Raw genomic sequence first — 18,521 nt, 5'->3', positions numbered from 1 at the left:
GTACAGAGAAGGAACCATAATCATAATTTTCGTTTTTTTTTAGGAATACTAACACACAGATTCATTCACCTACTTACATGTTGATTGACTAAACATACATGTATCACATGATTTTATTTATTTTTCATTTATCAAGCTTTCAAAACTGCCAAAGACGTTGCCAACATCTATGTTTTATGCTGACTGTATCAATCAGTAAATCTACATTTTAGAAATAAATAAGATTGAATTATAAGAAAACTGCCACAACGAATAACATTTGGTGAATAAATTAGGTAGTCTAGCGATAATCAAAAGTTACATACGAGCCGAAAACGATAATAAAATAGAGAAATAAATACGACGATGCAAATAACTTCTATCTCAAAATAATTAAGAGCAACCGTTTTTAAATTTAACGCATGCGTTACACCCATGTATCTGCATCTCTCATCACGTAAAGTTTTTCTCCTGTACTGTACTTGAGGTTATGTTCCATTCCTTATAATTATCGAAAAAGAATGCAAGGACATGCCAAGAAAACGCGAGTCTTATGGTGAAAATTAATCACTGTTCATGAAGAAATTGGTTACGTAGACAAGAACTTGCATATAGTTGCATGTCAGGGAGTGTATATATTTGTTTCTTTCTCTTCTCTCATGTATACAGTCAGCAAGTCACATATGAAGAGAAATAGAGAAAAACGTGTATATTTTTAGAGTAGGCAAGCTTTTTTGGCCCATGTGTTCGTCAATTGAGGAAGAAATTTTTGCATGTACTAGAACATTGTCGCACGGTGTTATTATTCACATGTTATATAATATCAGTAGACGACGAATTTTATTACATCTCATATTTAAAGTATATTAATAAAAAAAGATTACAAATATTATAATTTACGATAAATAATAACACTGCATAGTGTCTCGGATACAATAAAAGTTTACTCCGATGAAAGCCCAAACCCACTTATCCCATATGGGTCGACAGGTTCTGGCGTTGTTGGGTTTCGGCTGCCATGTCTGACCAAAGAAAGTAGCTCCCTTTTACTATTTTTATATGTCGGTTTGTCAAATCGCCAAAACCTACCACATGTTAAAGAGGTACCAAACACAGATCACAATCGAATATAGTGGCTGTTGTCAGAGGAAGACGAAGAGTTTAAAGATCCCAGGAAGGAACATGGGAACTGCATCAGAGATTGTAGCTAAACTGAAACTGAATCCCCACCCTGAAGGTGGCTTTTATTTCGAAACTTTCAGAGATACTTCCATTGCCCTGCCATTGTGTCAGCTTCCCCCAGACTGTAAGATTTTCTCGCTTCTGCTTCTCATTCATTCATTCCTGTGAATTTTCATGGTTTACAAATGATTTGAATTTTGAATATTTGATTTTTGTTTCATTATGTATTGGGTTTTATTGTTATCTGCATATTGATCTTGGATTTATAATTTTTGGAAAATCTTTGGAAGCTCCTAAGTAGTGAAATAGATTGGTTTGTATGGATTAATGTGTTGTGTTTTATGAAATTGGATTTTTTGTTATTGGAATTTAAGGCTCGTATGCAAGCAATCATTCTCCTGTGTGTTTTTTTTTTTTAAATGAACGATAGCGTTTAGTGGGTTAAATTGTTAGTTATTAAAGAGGAGGGAAGGGAATCTTTGGAGATTGAACCCGTAACTATGGTGCATAGATATGATTGCTTTTCGCCGCTGTGATAAAGTGCGACATGCATTCTCCTATGTGTTAACTGCACTTTTAATCATATTGATCGCTTGTCGACAATTGTAAAGTTGAAGTATCGATAGTGTCAATAGTATTATTATCTACAATGTATCGACAGCATATCCGCATTCATACGTGGGATGTGAGAATCTTTTTAGCCCAATTGAATTTTGATATAGGATTGAGTCCAATTGTAATGTATGGGAATTGTGGTTGTATTATTTGTACCACTTTCTTTTACTAACATAAGTGTAGTTTATCTGCAGACAAGGTTGAGCGCCCTGTGAGTTCATCTATCTACTTCTTGCTGCCGTCTGGGAGTGTATCTCGCCTTCATCGTATACCAATGGCAGAAACCTGGCATTTTTATCTCGGAGAGCCCATTATGGTACACCTCGAATCACGGCTCACTGAACGATTGAATCATCTGCATTCACATGTCATTTCTGTACTCATTTCAAGATATTCATATGATGCATAACCATCTTACCGTACAAACATTTGCTCGGAATTGTGTAGGTTTTCAGCTAAATTGGTTGATAGTTGATACTCGGCCTCGGCTTTTGAATTAAGATAGATAATCTTACATTTGCTGTCCAAATGATTCGTTGTACTTTGATCTTATATCTTGCCTACTCTTGCACTCAAAATGATTCATTTCACTGTGAACTCCGGGTTGAGATTTCTCATCAGATTTCTGCGCTATGTTTTCCGTTTGGTAGTTGTGGGAAGCATTTAAATGTTTATAGAGAAACAGATAATGTAAAATTTCTGCTCTGTAACACCGCTGTATCTGCTATCAGGTCGTGGAGTTGGGGGAAGATGGGAAGGTCAAGTTAACCTGCCTCGGACCCGATTTGGGAGCGGATCAGCAACCCCAGTACACAGTGCCTCCAAATGTATGGTTTGGTTCCTTCCCAACAAAGGACTACAGCATTTCATCAGAAGGGGCATTGCTCAAAGCTGCTCCAAGGGATGCCGAGACTCACTACTCTCTCGTGGGATGTACTTGTGCACCTGCCTTTCAGTTCCAGGATTTCGAGTTGGCAAAACGCTCCGATCTTCTTCCTCTTTTTCCTGGTTACGAGGCTCTCATAACGCTGCTTACTTTCCCTGAAGAAGCATAAGCATTTGCTGCTGTAATGTTATGGTTGTATTAGCTCAATGTTCATTCTGAGTTTTTACATGTTTATGTATCCGAAGCGACCGAGGATTGTTCAAACATCGTTTCACATACTAATATGTTAAGACTTCAGATTTGATGATCCATTGATTTGGCTTGATCATACAGATCTTATATAAATATAATAAGGATTTGAACATGAATATCTTACAGATGTAATAACACTGAATGTGCCATGAAATGTGTACCTCCACAACGGTTAACAACCCATGGAAAATCAAAACTAATTATGTTCAACAGAGAAACAACTGCAAATCTAAATTCCGAATCAGTTCTGCAGAACCCGAAACCATGCTTGCACGTATCAATCAAATCCAAATGAAACAGGGAAAGATCATCGACATTGCCACACATCTAGTAGACCCAGAACACAACTTCCACTCAATGAGTCCTCAGAACTGATATGACTTCTCTTCTTGTTTGCACTCCTATATAGGTGAAAACCTCGGGTCACTGTCGCACTAAAATTCGCAGACATGGCCTGAACCCACGATAAAATGGGTGGGCAAGTTAATCAAAATCAAGGAACTCCATTCTTTTTCTCATGGAGCCTTTTAAATCTGTCGCATCCCTCTCTGCTTTCTGAGCCTGAACAGAAGAGAAATGTACTCGAATTATTGTAAAGTGCAAACGACCATAATAGCAAGGAACAATCCAACCCAACCACCTGAATAATACATTACAAAGATTGCTATTTATACAATAATCTTAAAAGGAAAGGATTTAACTGAAAGGTTGCAACATCCAGCCGTAACATCTAGGAAGAACCAAAGTGAATGTATTCCCATTCAAAATAGCAGCGCATAACGTTGCTCGTTTGTTAACCGTGGCAGGACAATGTAGAATTACGCGCAAAGAATTTAACCATAGCACATATGCATTCACAAAATTAGGGTTTTCTTAATATGACCTAATGCCATCACCCTAAGCATTGCAGATTGCAATTTTCGATTGCAGTCTTAACCAATAAACATACAGACTTACCCTTTTTATCTCTGCTTCTGGTACCAAAGTCATATGAGGGGGAAGCTCCTCCTTATCCAATTCCTATAAAATTAATAACAAGAATTTAATAAATGAACTGATAATGTAGTAAAAGATATTAACAATAGTCAAGTCTCACAGGACTGAAAGAGAATGCAATATACCAGCTCTCCAATTAAGACGACATTCTCCCCACGGATTACATATAGACCTAATGGGATGTCACAATAAAGGTCACCCACAATTACTCTTTCACATGCGCCTTCAAGAACAACATTAGCTGTGCAGATGAAAGACCACTACCATCATTAGCTATGGTTTCAATAGAAATAATAAGAGTGAAGATAATGATAACTCAGTAAGTCACGTGGAGTAACAGATTAGTATTACCAAACTGATCAAAAGACCGTAGCAATCCCAACAGCTTTCGTCCATCTCGCAGCAAGACAAGAAGCTTTTCTGAAAAATAAATAAAAAATCATAATATGCCAAGTACTTTGCAACGAATCAATCTCTAATGACAATCAGTTTACTGATACATCCCACATATTACCAATCCCTACAATCACATAGAGATTGCAGTGACCTTAAAGCACTATCAGCATCCGAGTCATCCTTATTACTGGATTGAATATTGAGGCATTACGAACATAGCTTTCCATTTTCTCAAACTCTTCACCAACGGGAATGCACAAAGTGATACTGCGAGCAGTTCTAATAGCCCGAATGAACGGTTCTCATTTCTTATTCAAACTCTTGTTTCATCATCACCTTCTACTTTGAGAAAATATTTCTCCCATTTATACTTTTGCTTATGAAGCAAATATACGCTTTCGATCCTAACAAATTGGGAAAATTGGATAACACCCCCATACACAAATCCTCAATTTAGCAGTAGAAATTCAACATCACTATAATTACTCAGTGCAAAGACCTAAAGTTTGAAGCTTCACTTCTTTATCTTCCTTATATCTCATCTTAATTCAAAATTTGCAACAAAACAGTACATACAATAAGGGATCTGCAAATCAAACAGTATAACAGCTGCTTTCAAACCCTAACAAAATTTTACAAGAAAAACACCGGAACAGAGCTCAAAAAGGTAATTCACAGCTAAAACATACAACACATAAAAATTTCACAAAACCCAATTTTCAATCACTTCAAATTAGATCTAGAGAGAGAGAAAGTTAGAGAGAGAGTATACTGTCAAGATAGGTAGCAAGAGAAGTGGAAAGGAAAGTATCTTCTGCCCCAGCCCACGACATGAAGTAAGAAGTATTCCTCCTCCTCTTAATCCTACTGGGAAATTGGGAACTTGAAACTGCAACCAAAAGAACCCTTAAACCTTCTCCAATGGCATTGGCTTCTTACCACCAAAAGAAATAAAAATCCCCAAAATCCCCAGAGCCCTAAACTTTCAATCACACACTGCCTCTACCAACCCTAATTCCAAATTTCCAACAATACCCATCAAAGATGGAAGATTGTGAGTTGGGTTTGAACCATTAAAGTCATCGGCTTGGCCGAAAAGATGACATCTTTTACTCTTTTATTGGTTCTCTCTCTCTCCTTCTGACAATATATTATAATTATTTGTTATTTACTTTTCTTTCTTTTTTTTATTGAAATAATTATCTGTTGATAAATAATAATTATGTTTAACTGGATACAATGAATTGGGATTAATACCTCGCTTAAAAGGGAAATCTTTGATTAATTATAGGTGTTTTATGGAGCGGATTAGATTAATTTTAGGGAACTTTAACGAAAAGCATCTGGTACTGTTCACTTTAACGAAAAACCACATTTTTACACTAAAAAGTCAATCATGGTACTATTCATTTTACTCTTTATTTTGTCCTTATCATTAAAACTCAAAGTTTTCAAGCCCTTTTCATTAGTTTTCCTTTAATTTTAGTATCATAGATCTACACGATCTGATTAATTATACGTTCCCTCATACGTAATCCTTTCATCATCATAAATGAAGCCATTGGAGAATGATGTTTTTTTTTTCATTTAGAAAAGGTTGAGAAATAATGTTAAACCTTAAAATAAGGTTTTCAAACAAAAGAAAAACAAAGGTTCCTTTGAATGAAAACTTTAAAGATTTTTGCTTATTTATCAGGAGCTAAATTTATTAAGAGCATTTATATGTGTTTTCAGATTTGATCCCTCTTTCCCGCATTATCATTTGAGTTAAGAAATCTTTTTTTTTTTTACTTATTTACAAAATGCTTTGAATTCTTAATTATGTTGATGCAGGGCGCTCTTTTTCTCTTTATTCGGGTTTCATGTCCCGGAAAGCTCATTGTTAGCACCCTTTCCATTTGCTTGTACGTTGTTCCACCATGAAATGAATATCGTATTTGATTTAAAAATAATAATAATGTCCAATCATGGAGATGGAGAAGTTTAATGTAAGAACTATAATAATTGTTAGAGAAATGTTACGAAGATTCTCTCAAAAGTGTGACTCTCCATCAATTTTCTGTCACTTCATGTTTTTAGATGTTTCATAATAATATGGTTTTTAGCACAATGTTTTACAATATTGGTAAAAAAAAATTAACACTAAAATGTAAGGTGATGAAGAGTTATAAAGAGTTCTACTTTTGAAAAAGTTGCTTAGCATTTCTCTAATCATTTTGTGGTATTATATTGTTGATCCGGACTAAGAAAAAGTTTTCACATATTGGTCTCGTATTATCTTATTACTGATTTTTTGTTGCCTTATTTCAATAAAACTATTTATTTGGAGTAAAGAAAAACAATATAATTTTATTAAAATATCAAATACAACACAACACATCAATAGTAAGAGCTCAAAGAGTCTCCACTTTAGCAATATTCGCCGTGCAAAAAAAAAAAAAAGGAAAGATAATAGTCTCCTTTTTTTGTGATGAAATTATGAAAGATAAACAGTCATTTATTTCGTTATTTTTCTCCTGATTATGTTCTAATCAAACATAGGCCAAAAATGTCACACTTCGCATTCCACATGCCCAACTGTAGAGCCCAACCAAACAACTTTGCAGCAATTGACAGAACTCTGCACATTAAATTTAAATTCAGCATAACCACGAAGAATTTAGCTATAACACTTACACATATACAATACAAATTTCGACGTTAAATGATGATTAAATACATGCATTCACATAATTATATAACCGTTAGATAAAAATGACATTATAGTCAGTCATAACAAGAGAAAAGTCAAGTGACAAATCAAAATTTGTAAGAGACGTTAAAAACTTACCTTGTATGGTTTGAAGCCGCAACAAAATGGTAGAAGTGATTCAGTAAACTTATATCTCTAGAACGATATCTGCAACCAGAAAAAAAAAATTGTGTGAATAAAGTTATTTCCAAAGCATATGTGTCTTTTGCATAAACAGACTCTTAATCCATGTCTTAATCATGTTTAAGTGCTTACATTCAGAATCAGTCTTGTCCCATTTAGCTTTGGCAGACTTGGGGTTGCTGTTCTCCAAGTACTTTTTCATGGACATTGTTGAAGTACTTGAACTTCGGGGGTATATATTCTTGTGAAGGATTGCCCTCAGTATCTAGCATTGACCCAAAACAAAAAATATGTTAAAAATGATTAAAAAAAAAAAAGAAGAGATAAAATCTTGTTATGAAGTATTGCAAATCGTAATAATTTAAGGACATTTTCCAACTTTTGTTAATTTTTTGCTATGTAATCCATTAAATTTACTCTCTGGTCTCATGTGGTGTGAATGTGGAGATTTAGTACAAAAAATTAATAGAATTTGAGATGTATCTTTCGCTTGAAATATATCGTTTGGAAACTATATTCTACATGACCAGATGACCAATTTGATGCCCTCTCATTTCATGAAGTTTCACTTTGTTCCTTGTATTTTCAATTGCAACAAATTTTGTCCCTATAGTACGCAAATTGTATGAGGATATTTTTCAACTTCTCATACTTACCCTCTCACGTGTCGCGCACTTGGCTATTTCATACCAGAAATTAACGCATGTTGCCAAAGATGACCGTATATGATACAATACAGGCATGAAAGTTAAACTTTATATATTAATATTACAGGGCCAAATATATGTTGTATAATGGATTTACCTTCTCCATTCTTGACTCCGGGACTGGATCTCTTAGACCAGGAGCAGCGGCAGCTGGTGCAAACCCACTGCTACAAACAAACACTTTCTTGAGGAGAAAAGAGAGTGATTTCTTCGCAATGGTGGAGTTTGTGTTATCCAAACAAACATCTTTCCACGGCTGAGAACGACACTCGAGCTCCGTTGGAATCGACTCATATTTTCTTTCGGCAGCTCGTCACAATCTACATTGTCAGTACTTGTTATCTCAGGTTTCAAGCTCGACTGGTTGCTTAGAAACTTGTTAGGAGCTTTTTCAAGCTCTAGTAATGCAGCTGAGTTTGATTGGTTCAAGTACGAGCTCAACTCGTTCTGAATGTGTGTAGCGTCCTCTGGTGTGAAATCATGGAGGTGGTCGTTGGGGGAGGGTGGTGGATTGGTTTGTTGATCTAGTTTCAAGTCACCATTTCCTAATGTTCCAATTGCCAGCAGCCCGTGATGCCATTCATTTGCTTCTTCTTTGGAAGGTTTTTGTTGCACCTTCTCGTCTATAAAAGAATAAAAAGAACAAATTAAATATATTGATCCAAGAATAATTAGCAAATACAAATTAATAAAAAATTAATTACCATCAAAGAATTTTAAGCTTGGTTTTTCAAGCCGGGGTTTCCCAGTGAGCTTGCTTTGCATCCAATCAAATATCTGCAATCAAACAAGTCAAAACACTTATAAATTACGAGAGAAACTTATTTACACACGATATGTTACTATGTCGGTATTCTGAATACATGCCACTGTTAGTATATTTTACAAAAACACAAGTATCTTGTTACCTTCATTTGTTGAAGTGTCTTCTTCTAATTGGGTGATTAGCAGCAAGCCAGGTTTGCAGATTAAAAGAGCTTAGAGAAAGGGTGTGGATAAAAGTGGGCTTATAGAGATAAGGTAATTTTTGTGTACACAGATCTCATAAGCCAGTGAGAGCTTAGCTGCAAAAGCCTTTATATAGAAATAGAATAGAGCTGTGATTTGAGAAGTTCCATAGTTCAAGTTCCCAAACACTTACTTTGGCGCCTTTTCTCTCTCTCTCATCTCTTTGCATTTGATCACCTAAATAAGAGATTTTTTAGCATATATGCTGAGAACACGATTCGGTACACCAAATGCAATAATATAATTGGTTAGAAACTTAAAATAAATTCAACAAATTATAGAATATAGCAGTATGTTTACCAACACACTAAATAATTTCTCCACCTAAGTATTTTATGTTTCCCAACCAGTACTATCTCTTCTTTTTTTCACACTACATTATTATTGTTCGTTCCCAACCAGATTTCCCACTAATTGAAGAATTCTGAAAATTGATGAGTATCTGATCACATAATTTTTCATGCAAATCCCCCTAAAATGGGGGTGCTAAAGGAGACAGTATCTATCTTCCAATTGACCAGAGCAAAAGCAATCTGCATATATGAGCAAGAACACACAGACATTACCAATTTTACCATCTTACAGTCAACTAACAATGTCCCGTTACTCTATTTAGAGAGGTATTAATTAAAAACAAAACTACCAATTTCCTTATTTGTAAGAATCACTAAAATATGCCCCAACTAATGTCATGAAGAAAACTAACAAGTTTATGCAATAAGATGGAGTAATTTATCAGTCTATTATATTCAAATATGGACACATTCTGAATCTCACTTATTTTTTACAATACTTTAATTAGTACGTGTTAAAACAATGACGGATTTACATAAAAGTCTGATGCATGCAATTGCCTCTCATGCACCCTAACTAAATAGTACAATATTTTCGTGATATTTTTTCTTGAGCATGGCTATATATGGGTAAGATTCTTGATAAAATGCTTTTAAAAATGGATAATGTTAAGGAGTTCAATTATTTAAATCAAATTTGCAAACCAAATGATGTAGTTGTCGATGATTGGATTATTACTTCGTTGATTAACGTATTTATTTCCTATTGGCGACGTCACATCATTTGATTTGCAAATTTAGTTTAAAATTTTGGTCTCCTAGCATTACTCTTTCAAAATGTTGAGGGTGAGTAGGTAGCGAAGAAAAATAAGCCAAAGTCACGTTCGGACATCTTGCCTTTGAAAGAAAACTTCATGGATCAACCACTGATCTTAAGCAAATTTAACTCGATTTATAGTGAACATAGGGTTGATGAGAAAAATTAGTGCGTGTGGTTTTATGAATTTAAATAACAATATATGATTGAATTGTTCACCAAAATCCACTAAAATTCTCCCTCACAACACTAGTAGAAAAAACACTTTGCGCGACGAAAACTTGCGCGACGCAGCCAAATTCGTCGCGCAAAGTATGTTTGCGTGACGTCAAACACAAAGCGTCGCGCAAACGGACTTTGCGCGACGGAAGTTTGCGCGACGAAGACCGACGTCACACAAAGGTGTTTTGCGCGACTTAACTGAACCTACGTCGCGCAAACTTGTTTTGCGCGACCAAGACCGACGTCGCGCAACTTGCCGTCACGCAAAAGCCGTTTGTGCGACGTTTTGTGCGTCCCGCAAGATTTTGGCGCCAAATATAGATTGCTTTACCGTTTTTTTCATTGACTTTGCGCGACGCAAGGCCACCTACGTCAAGCAAACCAGCTTAGCGTGACGGAGGTTGACCTACGTCACGCAAAGCTGTTTTGCGTGACGTAGGTGGCGTCGCGCAAAGTCAACGACCTTTTCTTACTTCATTTAATCAGTTACCTCCCTCCCCCATCTCTCTTCAAAACATTCTCCATTCTTGGCGTATGAGATCTTGAAGCATATAAAAACATGTTTGACAGTTTGATCGTTGAAATTAATTTCGTACAATGCGTTTCCCATCAAAACAATTGATTTACTAACACTTAGAGTTTAATTATATTTTCATTAAGTATAACTTCATATTTTGTGGTATCCGATTGTGTAAATACTTTAAATTGACGATCGAATATGTTCATTGTATTCATAAAGGGTCAAGGAGTGTATCTGTAAAAATTCATCAAAATCGGAGTTAAATGTACCGCTAAATCGTGATTTTTCGTTTATAACCGTCGAAATATTTTGTCATGTTACTTGATCTCTGCATGTTCGTTTTTTGCCATTCTTGGCGTATGAGATCTTGAAGCATATAAAAACATGTTTGACGGTTGGATCGTTGAAATTAATTTCGTACAATGCGTTTCCCATCAAAACAATTGATTTACTACACTTAGAATTTAATTATATTTTCATTAAGTATAACTTCATATTTTGTGGTATCCGCTTGTGTAAATACTTTAAATTGACGATCGAATATGTTCATTGTATTCATAAAGGGTCAAGGAGTGTATCTGTAAAAATTCATCAAAATCGGAGTTAAATGTACCGCTAAATCGTGATTTTTCGTTTATAACCGTCGAAATATTTTGTCTTGTTGCTTGATCTCTGCATGTTCATTTTTTGCCATTCTTGGCGTATGAGATCTTGAAGCATATAAAAACATGTTTGACGGTTGGATCGTTGAAATTAATTTCGTACAATGCGTTTCCCATCAAAATAATTAATTTACTAACACATAGAGTTTAATTATATTTTCATTAAGTATAACTTAATATTTTGTGGTATCCGCTTCTGTAAACACTTTAAATTGACGATCGAATATGTTCATTGTATTCATATAGGGTCAATGAGTGTATCTGTAAAAAATCATCAAAATCGGAGTTAAAAGTACCGTTAAATCGTGATTTTTCGTTTATAACCGTCGAAATATTTTGTCTTGTTGCTTGATCTCTGCATGTTCGTTTTTTGCCATTCTTGGCGTATGAGATCTTGAAGCATATAAAAACATGTTTGACGGTTGGATCGTTGAAATTAATTTCGTACAATGCGTTTCCCATCAAAACAATTGATTTACTAACACATAAAGTTTAATTATATTTTCATTAAGTATAACTTCATATTTTGTGGTATCCGCTTGTGTAAATACTTTAAATTGACGATCGAATATGTTCATTGTATTCATAAAGGGTCAAGGAGTGTATCTGTAAAAATTCATCAAAATCGGAGTTAAATGTACCGCTAAATCGTGATTTTTCGTTTATAACCGTCGAAATATTTTGTCATGTTACTTGATCTCTGCATGTTCGTTTTTTGCCATTCTTGGCGTATGAGATCTTGAAGCATATAAAAACATGTTTGACGGTTGGATCGTTGAAATTAATTTCGTACAATGCGTTTCCCATCAAAACAATTGATTTACTACACTTAGAGTTTAATTATATTTTCATTAAGTATAACTTCATATTTTGTGGTATCCGCTTGTGTAAATACTTTAAATTGACGATCGAATATGTTCATTGTATTCATAAAGGGTCAAGGAGTGTATCTGTAAAAATTCATCAAAATCGGAGTTAAATGCACCGCTAAATCGTGATTTTTCGTTTATAACCGTCGAAATATTTTGTCTTGTTGCTTGATCTCTGCATGTTCGTTTTTTGCCATTCTTGGCGTATGAGATCTTGAAGCATATAAAAACATGTTTGACGGTTGGATCGTTGAAATTAATTTCGTACAATGCGTTTCCTATCAAAACAATTGGTTTACTAACACTTAAAGTTTAATTATATTTTCATTAAGTATAACTTAATATTTTGTGGTATCCACTTGTGTAAATACTTTAAATTGACGATCGAATATGTTCATTGTATTCATAAAGGGTCAAGGAATGTATCTGTAAAAAATCATCAAAATCGGAGTTAAATGTACCGTTAAATCGTGATTTTTCGTTTATAACCGTCGAAATATTTTGTCCCCGTTACTTGATATTTGCATGTTCGTTTGTTGCCATTTTTGGTATACGCGATCTCGAATCATATACAAACAAGTTTGACGGTTGGATCGTTCAAAATATTTTCGTACAGTGCGTTTCCTTTCAAGTTCAGTGGTATATATATTTACTATGTAGATTTTAATTTATTTATTTTGTAGTTATAACACTTAAGAGATTGAATGATATATATGTTAAAAAATTATTATGGATTTTTGTTAGAAAAATATATTATTGTGGGGTTTAAGTAAAAAAAAGAATTGAACTTGAATGGAGTAAAATCACATTTTCAGTAAAATTTTTAATAATTTTTTAAAAATAAAAATAACTTGCGTGACGCTTTAATGTAATCGTCGCGCAAAACCACTTTGCGCGACGTCAAATTGTATACCTACGTCACGCAAACTTGATAATTTTGGCGGTGAATAATGAAAAATAGGTGAATAATGAAAATTTTTGGCGCTGAACCCGTTGACCTATTTCTTCCCTTTCGCTCTTTCTTTCCCGTATCTCCCCTACCCTTTCGCATAATCCTTCATCTTTCCCCTTTCCCGTATCTCCCTCTCGCTATATCTTTCCCTCATCTACTCTTCCCCTTTCGCATTATCTTCATCTTTCCCCGCATAATCCTTCATCCCAATTAGTTGCAGCAAAAGAAAATTTCTTAATTGTGGATCCGCAAATGCTTCATCTTTCCCCTTTCCCCTTTCCCGTATCTCCCTCTCGCTCTATCTTTCCCTCTCGCCCTCTCGCTCTATCTTCCCCGTCACTCTATCTCCCCTTTCCATAATCCTCATCTACTCTTCCCGTAGTCCTCATCTCCTCTATCTCTCATTTTCGCCTTGATCCCCAAATCTTGAACCCAGTACCGCAGCCACACGAATCTCGAAGCCGACGTGAATCAAGTCTCAAATTCAAGGTAAGGGTTTCTGATGCAAATGTTGGTCTGGTTACTGAATTTAGCTGATGCAAATCTCGAAGGCTTCAACATTCGAAGGCTTGACTGATTAATTTATGATTATGAGATGGGTTTTGTTTAGTCTCCAATAACTCTCAATATCTCTGATTTTATGAGATGGGTTTTACTGATTAATTTATGCAAATGTTGGTTTGGTTGAAATAGCAATTGAGTCTCCAACATTCGAAGGCTTGACGTTCTTGTGTGGTGTTTTTCTCCCTCTGTGTGCAGACGGTTCCTGCTTGTCAAAATCTCCAAGGCTTGACGGTTCCTGCAGACGGTTCCGGCTTGACGTTCTTTGCTGCTCCGTATAAATTAGCTTGAGGGTGAGCCTATCACTGTCCCTCACCTAATTGTAAACAGCAGTTTCTCAGCAGCCTCACCTACTTGTGGGGTTTCCTTCTTTGAATGGTTTTAATATGGTATTCCTGACGTTGCTGTTATGTAATTACCTTTTCTTTTCAAAATTTCCCTTAATATGATATATGTAAGAAAAGGAGGGCGAGGGTTTTGGTTTACAGTGAGGGATGAATGGGCACTATTCAGCTTTGAATTTACAGAAATGCCAAAAATTTAACTCTTGATATGTTTCGTGTGTTAAGGAACTAGTACATCAAACTGTAGAGCCAATAGGTAACTTACTATTGGGCTTTGCTTCTCATTAGACTTGGTCTCCAGTCTCAGCCAGAATATTCTCCAGTGAAGACTCAATTTTCAATACAACTCCAGTGGATGCCTTTACCAAACCAAAAATGAATAAACGTAAAATGAACCAATAGAAATACAATTCCATTATGATTTCTTGAAAAATGTGTAGAGTACCTTTTAAATTGTTGCTCGTCCTCAGGTCTTTGAGAAGTCTCTGCTATGCACTTTAACCCTTGATGAGGTACATATGTTCTTATAATTGATTTGTCTTTCTGTCTTTGTATCTAAACATGTGACAATATTTTTTAATATCTTTGTTCATTGAGCTTATTTTCTTTAGTACCTAGATTTGTACCTCATCCGCGTAGATGGCTTAAGAAGAAGAATATCATGCGCTGTTGAAAGAGAGCATGGCTTGGAGTATTCATTAATCAGGGAAACCTTTCAGGTTTGTTTTTATTTTTCACTTATATAAAAACGTAATTCATTTTTGCGGCGAAGTTACAAGGAAAACTAGTTGGGATTAAACTTACCACAATTACTAAATTGCAATTAAATTGTATGTGTCTCTTGGTCTTCTAAATTAAGTGAGGTTTGGTCAGGGGTGGGTGGGGTGGGATTACAGGTGTTACATTGTTGTTTGCATATTCACTAGCTTGTTATTTTGTATATAAGCGTAACTCAGCTAAGTTTATTACGAAAGTTGCTTGACAAGTGCTAAATTGCTGATCGGGCATATGTCAAGTTTTGTTTAAACTGCTGAAATGGCATGCTGTTAAATGGAAGAATGAATAGAGAGTACTAGTGTATTTGGATATGTTTTCGGTGATTACTGCCTAGTTGGTTGTTAACATAATTTTGTTATTCTTCTGCCTGGAATCAGGTGGAAGGTTGCGTTATATGTTTGTTAAAATCATTGTGTCTCCTGCTGTCATCTCCGGGATGACTAGAGCACATGTAGTGAGCAGTCTTGCAATTTTTTCACACATGGTTTATTTGTTCAGTTTTCTTGCCTTTTTCTTCTAGTTTCAAATGCAAGAAAGGATTAGTTTCTAATGTTATATTTTTATGGTTCAAAAAGTGTAGATGTCGCGGTTGATCACTCGTCGTAGGAGTGTGACCAATGCGCCTCCCGCATTATCACCATCTACTGCTCCGGCCGTGAGTGCTCCATTGATTGGGGAGCCTACACCTTTCATTGAGGCTACTGCTACGACATCCCAGGTGCCATTATCATCGACGTCATCAGTGTCCGTTCAGTTTCTCAATGCACGGCGGCCTCACCGGCGCCGCCGTGATTCAGAGTCTTCTATTCACAGTTCCTCGTCATCCAGAGTCGAGGATGGGGGCTCCCCTCCAGGTAGTTTTTTTTTTCTAATTCTCATTATGTTGTATTTTTTTTTCATTTTAAAATTATTATTTTTATGATTGTGAAAATCTGCTGGATTGTGAAAATCTGTTACGGGTTGTGAATTACTGTTATTTTACTTTTTTAAGGTTTTGGGAAATGATATATTGTTAGGGGAGGTTTTGCAGAATTTTTTGTAGAAATTTAAGCTTAGGGTTTTCACCATAGTTTTTTTGGGCAGCTAAAAAAAACACCAGGGGGCCTAATCGAATGCTGAAGGCGGCACAAATGGTACGTCTGTCCGCCTCCTTGATCAAGATTGCATATGACTCGCGACATCGTGGAGCGGCTACCTCACAGCAACATAGTATCGTCGTTACTAGCTGTGGTTATGTTATTAAAAATTGTTGTCCTATGCAATGGAAATCTTGGGCAGAAATTCCCGAGGAGACGAAGATACTGGTGCGAGACAAGTTGTCGGTTAGTATATTAATTTTTAGCCTTTTGTCATTTTTTTTTTCAATTATGTTTACAAATATTATAAGCCAAAGTGTACTATCTTAATATTATTAAATTTCTTACTATTATTTTGTTGTTTTTCATATTTGTAGGTCAATTTTGATTTTAAGGACATATCCCCCGAGGTCATCACCTACTTAGATGAGACCTTTGCAAACCGGTACAAAAATTGGAAGAGCGATCTTCATTTTAAGATATGGGGTGATGTGGAGACTGCTCGCCTACAGGGTTGCCCATCCGAGTTGGCGGACCGGCGAGAGGATTGGGAGTGGCTTTGCAACCATTTTACGGACCCAAAATTTGTGGTATGTACATAATATTTTAATAATAATTCATTAATGTTTTAGTTATTTTTTTAAGCATTTTAAAATAATTGCTTTTAAATCGTCACACTAACATCTATATTATGTGTTTCACAGAAGAAATCTATTGCTGGCAAGATTGCTCGGGAGTCAAAGACACTTCTCCACCATTCCGGTTCGAAACCCTTTTCGTATAGGCTTGAGGCACGACGTGAGGTAAAAGTATATTACTTTTGAAATTTTATACAATTTATTTTTTATTATTGATTAATAAAATTTTCTTAATGTTTTTTTTTTTCTTCAGGAGGGTTCTAAGTTCCCAGAGATCGACGTGTTCAATGACGTTTACGTTCAACCTGGCGATGAGACCAGTGAGCAGCTTTATGTAAGTATATGTAATTGTTATTATTCTTATATTTATGAATCGTTCAAATAATATTTATATTTTGTTATTAAACATTATATGTTTTTTCTTTATTATTACAGGCTTCTATGGTGGAAAAGCGTGATGTTGTTCTCCAAGAAGCAACATCGCAACTTCCCCCGGATACCCCGATTGAGGACGTCACTGTATCCGATGATGCAGGTTTTGAGATCATGACTGAGGTCCTGAATCAGAAGTTCGGTCGTCGTCATGGCAAAGTTGTTCGGGGCATGGGGAAGGCGCGTGTTCGTGAAACGGGTGCCTCTTCTTCCAGATCGACCACAGGAGAGGTCAATGCTCTGAAGGAGGAAGTGACAACCTTAAAAGGTCAGCTTGTAGCCCAGAATGAGCAGATGAAGGTTCAGAACGAGCAGTTGAGGGCCGAGAACGAGCAGATGAAGGCTCAGGTTAGGACCCATGACGACAAGATGAATATGATTCTACAGGCCTTAGCGATATCCGGTCTTCAAATCCAGATGCCATCACCTGATCTTGTTCCACCTTCGACTTCCCAGCCATTTCATCCAACTGATACCTAGTAGTTTGATGTATCAAACCTAGAAGACTACTTATTGTAGTTTTTTCTTTTTTTGTTCGGACATGTTGTATGTATATTTTTATGTAGTTTATAATTAAATACTTTTTATTGGTTTATTATTTATTTTTTAGAATTGAATTACAGTATTTATTAAAAATTATATCAAAACTTTTTTTGTCCCCAAAAAAAAAAAGTTTGCGTGACGAAGAAGTTGCATAGGTCACGCAAAGTGCCTTTGCGTGACGCAAAATCCTACGTCATGCAATTTTTTTGTCCAAAAAAAAGTTTGCGTGACGACGAAGAAGTTTCCTACGTCGCGCAAATATCTTTGCGTGACGCATATACGTCGCGCAAAGTAGCTTTGAGCGACGCAGGCAACTTCTTCGTCGTCACGCAAAGTAGCTTTGCGTGACGTAGATGTACGTCATGCAAAGCTACTTTGCGCGACGTAGGTAAGTGCGTCACGCAAAGTGGCTTTGCGCGACACATGCAACTTCTTCGTCACGCAAACCCTGCTTTCACAGGCTTGGCGCGACGTGTGGTGCGTGACGAAGGTTCGTCGTGCAAAAACTTGCGTGACGTTTTTATGACTTTGCGCGACGAAGGACCTACGTCACGCAAAGTGTTTTTTTTACTAGTGCAAATCACAATTCGCATAATATGAGATCTATGGCGGCCGGGCCAACGTGCTGTTCATGGGAGTTCATGCATGCACGTGAACATGTTCAATCCATTGCTAAACCCTAAACCCAAAGCAAGTTGGGGGAGGCTAGTGAGGTGGAGATTTGCCAAGTGTCAAATTACGACATAGTGATGACTACTCATCTGACCGTATCCGACCAACACGTGTCTCAAAGGGGATCTGACTAACATTTCCATTGCTCGTGAACCTATGTGCTATATCTAGATTAAAAAATGAAGCAACTTTAATTTATCAACTCCATGCGATTGTCTCTCGCTTTGCTAGAACTAACCATTAGATC

At 36.1% G+C, this 18,521-nt stretch overlaps 4 protein-coding genes and 1 long non-coding RNA gene across 15 annotated transcripts; 2 read left to right on the top strand and 3 right to left on the bottom strand.

Moving 5' to 3' along the window:
• Positions 1-911: 911 nt before the first annotated feature.
• Positions 912-3,030, top strand: LOC103451397 (uncharacterized). The gene is made up of 3 exons (XM_008390806.4): positions 912-1,285; positions 1,971-2,092; positions 2,508-3,030. Exons 1-3 carry the CDS (start codon positions 1,039-1,041, stop codon positions 2,829-2,831), a joined length of 693 nt encoding a protein of 230 aa, XP_008389028.2. The 5' UTR covers positions 912-1,038; the 3' UTR covers positions 2,832-3,030.
• On the bottom strand, positions 2,978-5,458 carry LOC103451406 (sm-like protein LSM1B). Its single transcript, XM_008390814.4, has 5 exons — positions 5,079-5,458; positions 4,262-4,330; positions 4,036-4,151; positions 3,872-3,934; positions 2,978-3,475 (listed from the first exon to the last, which is right to left on the bottom strand). Exons 1-5 carry the CDS (start codon positions 5,137-5,139, stop codon positions 3,398-3,400), a joined length of 387 nt encoding a protein of 128 aa, XP_008389036.1. The 5' UTR covers positions 5,140-5,458; the 3' UTR covers positions 2,978-3,397.
• Positions 5,459-6,826: 1,368 nt separating this feature from the next.
• Positions 6,827-8,802, bottom strand: LOC103453506 (protein DEEPER ROOTING 1). Its single transcript, XM_029097647.1, has 7 exons — positions 8,797-8,802; positions 8,593-8,665; positions 8,213-8,511; positions 7,986-8,096; positions 7,274-7,446; positions 7,137-7,205; positions 6,827-6,926 (listed from the first exon to the last, which is right to left on the bottom strand). Exons 1-7 carry the CDS (start codon positions 8,800-8,802, stop codon positions 6,827-6,829), a joined length of 831 nt encoding a protein of 276 aa, XP_028953480.1.
• Positions 8,803-13,309: 4,507 nt separating this feature from the next.
• On the top strand, positions 13,310-17,654 carry LOC103439005 (uncharacterized). Of its 11 annotated transcripts, none has more exons than XM_070807314.1 (11): positions 13,367-13,720; positions 13,991-14,085; positions 14,425-14,521; positions 14,607-14,648; positions 14,748-14,855; positions 15,494-15,767; positions 15,997-16,235; positions 16,367-16,579; positions 16,694-16,792; positions 16,881-16,961; positions 17,063-17,654. In XM_070807314.1, exons 6-11 carry the CDS (start codon positions 15,494-15,496, stop codon positions 17,537-17,539), a joined length of 1,383 nt encoding a protein of 460 aa, XP_070663415.1. In that variant the 5' UTR covers positions 13,367-13,720; positions 13,991-14,085; positions 14,425-14,521; positions 14,607-14,648; positions 14,748-14,855; the 3' UTR covers positions 17,540-17,654. The 11 variants fall into 11 exon arrangements, with proteins under 11 accessions (XP_070663412.1, XP_070663408.1, XP_070663427.1 ...); XM_070807321.1 differs by having other exon boundaries at positions 15,489-15,767; XM_070807311.1 differs by lacking the exon at positions 14,425-14,521 and having other exon boundaries at positions 13,310-13,720; positions 15,489-15,767.
• Positions 14,307-14,716, bottom strand: LOC139189067 (uncharacterized). Its single transcript, XR_011572568.1, has 2 exons — positions 14,582-14,716; positions 14,307-14,495 (listed from the first exon to the last, which is right to left on the bottom strand). It is a non-coding gene; the product is annotated as an uncharacterized lncRNA (long non-coding RNA).
• Positions 17,655-18,521: the final 867 nt, after the last annotated feature.

This window comes from Malus domestica, chromosome 02 (genome assembly GCF_042453785.1).
Source record: "Malus domestica chromosome 02, GDT2T_hap1".
NCBI classification, from domain to species: domain Eukaryota; kingdom Viridiplantae; phylum Streptophyta; class Magnoliopsida; order Rosales; family Rosaceae; genus Malus; species Malus domestica.
The sequence above is the reverse complement of the archived record's forward strand: the minus strand, read 5'-3'. Positions and strand labels throughout refer to the sequence as shown.